The sequence below is a fragment of the Balaenoptera acutorostrata genome, chromosome 1, assembly GCF_949987535.1.
Source record: "Balaenoptera acutorostrata chromosome 1, mBalAcu1.1, whole genome shotgun sequence".
NCBI classification, from domain to species: Eukaryota; Metazoa; Chordata; class Mammalia; order Artiodactyla; family Balaenopteridae; genus Balaenoptera; species Balaenoptera acutorostrata.
In genome coordinates, this window is record NC_080064.1 from 129,358,619 (window position 1) to 129,363,035 (window position 4,417).

Below are 4,417 nucleotides of genomic sequence, written 5' to 3' on the forward strand. Positions count from 1 at the left end.
TTTACATAACAATAAGTTAAAAGGGAATGGTTTAATGTGCCTGTGTATGTGTTTAGTCAGAGTAGAAAGATGAAGATTATGAAGAAACATGGCAGCATACTTACATAGATGTAAAAACAGTATTTATAATTGTCACGACTCTGCAAAACATGTATACCCATAGAGACTCATTGAAAAACATTAAAAATGAAAACAGTCAGAATGCTAAGATTACAGATAATTTCCTTTTTCTTTTTTCCAAAATATTATGTCAGGACAACTTTTCAAAATCTTTTAAAAATGTATGTATTAAGTTAAAATAAGGCAAACCCATGCAGATAGACAGGCTCCAATCATCATTATTAAAATGTTTCTTGGGTATGTGGGGAGGCTGGTGTAGAGAAAGGGGATCACCTGAATGAGGGCAGACGAGAGAAATAAGAAGATTAAGGCAGAGGAGTGAGGAGCTCAGGGAAGCCACAGCATCCCTTTACCTCCCTAAGGCGTCACTGGGCTTAGGATCCACAGTGGTGGAAGCCTCATGTCACAGCTGATGTTACATGAGGCAGGAGGGGGAGATGGACCACAATGACCACCCACCTTGTTTCCTTTACACTGTCCCTGTGCTGGGCCATGACACTCCCATGGCCCTGGGGTGTGTGTGCAGTGGGAGGTTTGAATTTAGACGTGGCAAGAGATGAGACAACTACGTTTCTTTTGTGCACATATTTGGTTTCACGGACACATTAACCACAGGAGGAGGAGAAAAGGCCACAAGGTGTTGGGTTAGTATGAGTGGGGACAAAGGAACTTTTTTTTTTCAACCAAAGAAAGCATCAGCATTGCAAAGACTTTCCGTGATTCCACACCCATCTCGAAAGCCCCCTCTCACCACAGGAAGTGCGCTGATCACCGGAGGAATAAAAGAGACTGAAAGGATCAGTTCCTCAGCCTCTCGCTGCACAGCTCAGCAGGACTTCAGCCATGAGACTTCTCATTCTGGCCTTCTTTGGGATCTGCTGTCTTGCTGCATACACTGTGGAAGGTAAGTCAAAATCTTATTTATGAGATAAGCAGCATCTACGTATGCAGGCAGTGGCCACACGTTTTGGTTTTGACTCAGGCTTTGACTGAAGTATACTTTCTCCAAGCTAAGCCTCAGGCTCCCCATGTGCAAAATGGGAATAATTTGACTCTAGGAGACTTTGTAGATTTTGAAGATAAAACTTGGTTACGATCTGGGCTCCTATTTTTCACAACTGGGTGATTTGGGGTAAATTTCTTCACCTCTCTGTGCTTATGCTTACTTATCTATAAGAAGAATGTTATAACTGATATGCTTACCCGTGATTAAAATGAAATAAATCTTATGATCACTTATTAGGTTTCCACACAAGTCCTAACTTCTTGATTAATGTTAATTGTGGAATGCTGATGACGATTGTATATACCTTTGAAGCTTTTGCCTATTTAATATCGATCTTGATAAATTCTCGAAAATTTTGAGAGTTCACAAAGTGGGAATGAGCTAGAGGGTGTATGTTCTGAAGCAAAACAATGTTTTCTATGAAAACAAAAATGACTGGTAGCTCATACCTTTACACCCAGGAAATCAATTTTACATTAAGTGTGTAGGAGAGTCTGTTATTACTGCTATGAATGTTGTTCCTGCTGATGATCAATTTCTTGAGTTTATAAAAGACCATACGTGCTAACAAATATCAACGTCTTACATACAATCAAATAAACCTATAAGACATACCCAGATGAGACTTAGTTATACTGAGACTTACATGAGCATTCTACACATATTTCTTAAAAGATCACTTTTTCCCAGCTGGTTGGAGTATATTTCTCCTTGTGTCTCTGGCAACAAGAGGGAATATCCTTTGGGTATAATTAATGTTTCAGTTAACTCTCCTTTCAACCTCCTAATCAGTAGACTTATTACTTAGACTAGAATATCTGAACCTGATCATGGATCCCAAAGTTGTCCATAAATAGAGATGGCAATGTCTGCAACTCCCTGAAATTGTACCCCAAATTAAAAAAAAATATTGATGAAGCCAAAACTTTAGGCCAAATGTTGTCTTAACCATGGCTGGCTGGCATTTGTCTGAGAAAACAGGCTGCCATTTGGTAGAAACCCATGTACGGGTAGGGGAAATAAGACTGAGGAAGACTGTAGACACTTGGATATTTCCCTCTTTCACTGCATTCAGAGACAGTTCAGCATTAAAAGTAAGTTGGCAAATGTAGAGGGTTAAGAATGTGCAGGCTGGATATTGTGTGATGGAGAGAAGGAGAGCTGAAGAGCAATGGTAGTGAACACCTGGCCAGTTTCATGTTTATAAAAAGCCTTCTGACCCCAGCAACACTATAGCTCAAACTTCATCATCATTGGATATTATTTAAGATGCTTTTTTGCTGAATATTTCTCTGAGAAATATTCTCTGAGAATACTTGCTTCCCTGAGTAGCAAATGCCAGTCTCCGGCTTAGGAGTAAATCAGCACTTAGAAACCCTTTTTAGACTTCAGAAAACCCTTACTATTATTAACTCTCCCAAGTTATTTTCCCTTCTCCAATGTAAGATGTTCTCTAAACTTAGAAAGTTTAATCCTTCTGGGACATTTCTATTGAGGATGAGTATTTAATGAACTCCTTCCCTTACATATTTCACATTTTACCATTTAAAATGAGGACACCTTTATTTATTCAGTCAAAAATGAGCTACCTCTCCCACATTTAGTGTTGCCTTCCCCAAATTATTCTTTATCAGATCACTCTTTATTTTATTTACAACACTCTAACATTGATAGTATTAACAATTATATTTTATTTTTGTTTGCTTGGTTTTCTTTACCAGGTGTGGGGACTGAAGTCCCAGACAAGACCATCTGTGTGAGTCTGACTACCCAGCGGCTGCCAATTAAAAAACTCAAGACCTACACCATCACGGAGGGCTTCATGAAAGCAGTGATGTGAGTTGCTCTCCCCCAAATCTGGGCTTGATGGAACACAGTATATAGAAATGCTGCCCTCCTCAGGAAAAATGTCAACAAGGAGGAAATCCTCAACGTAGCCAATAGTCTTTCTGTTTTTCCATATGAACCATGTCTTTATGTAGCCCCAAACAATGTTTATGACAAAAAATTGGCAACCAAGTGAAGAATATCACCCTCCTTTCTGCTTTATATTAGCAGAAGAATCTAACTGGGAACCAGATGAATAATATGCTCAGTCCTGAGGGTTAGGTTTAGAGCGGGATGGTTCAGATCAGGATTTGACCATAGAGACACACTGGTGTGGGATGCCTCCATTCCCATCCCTCCCCTTCCCTGCCTTTCCCTGCCCTTATTGTGTGCTGGAGTAGAGTGCCATATTTTATCAGTTGCCATATCTCAAGGAATAGTGTCAACAACTGGCCTACATGGTACCATTCTCTTTCTAGGATCTCATTTTCAGAATAGCAACTCTTCCCAACACACAATTGCAACTTTACCCCCAAAACTATGATAAAGAAATCACCCTTTACCCAGAAAATAAGATGAGTGTGCTTAAATTTGAAAAAGAAGATGATATGTAATAATTGGACTAGATGACCTCAAATGTCCAGTTTAATTACATCACCTGGTAGCAATGATGAGAAAAGGAGCCTGCAGTTTATGCTGAACCAGGGATCTGGGTATTACCTGGAGCTATTTCTCCTTTATGGGAAAATAGATTGCAGAGGAAAGATTTTCATTTATATCCTCCTGAATCTGAAAGACTGTTTTGTCCAGTCATTTCTGCACAAGACCTCTTATATATGATCTGATCTTAACTTCTGGTTCCAAGGCTTTGAGGATGTGACTAACTTTGTCTATCTTTTCTTTGCATTGCAGATTTATTACCAGACGTGGCCTTAAAGTCTGTGCTGATCCACAAGTTGAATGGGTGAAAAAAGCAGTCCGAACAATAGACAAGTTCAGCAGGAGAAATGTGAGCCAGACCAAGCCTACAGGAGCCCAACAATCCAACAATACAGCTGTGACGCTGACTGCGTAGTGACCCTCTGGCATCTTGTCCCCTCACTAACCAGCCAGCTCATTTCCCTTTAAAGCTCATGGACTAATTACATTATATTCACCTTTTATAAAAGTGCTGCATGAGTCAAATTATTTTTTATATTTTTATTTTTTATGTCTTTCATATTAATTTAGATGGTCTTATTAATAAATATTTATTATTAAGAATAGTCCCAAAGTTTATTCATTACATATTGGGAAAGATAATACATCATTTGTGTTCTATTTCTGTCCTAACTGTACTTCATTGATGGTATCCATGATGGGAGAGATTTTGGTCAGTGTTTATCAGAGATGAAAGCTATATTCATCATTCTTAGGTTCTAGAGTAAAATGGTTCTCTACACATGAGTCATAGTTGACACCTGT

At 39.0% G+C, this 4,417-nt stretch overlaps 1 protein-coding gene across 1 annotated transcript; it reads left to right on the forward strand.

Moving 5' to 3' along the window:
* The first annotated feature begins 916 nt into the window (after window positions 1-916).
* Window positions 917-4,116, forward strand: LOC103007438 (lymphotactin-like). The gene is made up of 3 exons (XM_007172477.2): window positions 917-1,024; window positions 2,848-2,962; window positions 3,866-4,116. The coding sequence occupies exons 1-3, from the start codon at window positions 964-966 to the stop codon at window positions 4,026-4,028; spliced, it is 339 nt and encodes a 112-aa protein (XP_007172539.2). The 5' UTR covers window positions 917-963; the 3' UTR covers window positions 4,029-4,116.
* The last annotated feature ends 301 nt before the right edge of the window (window positions 4,117-4,417 follow it).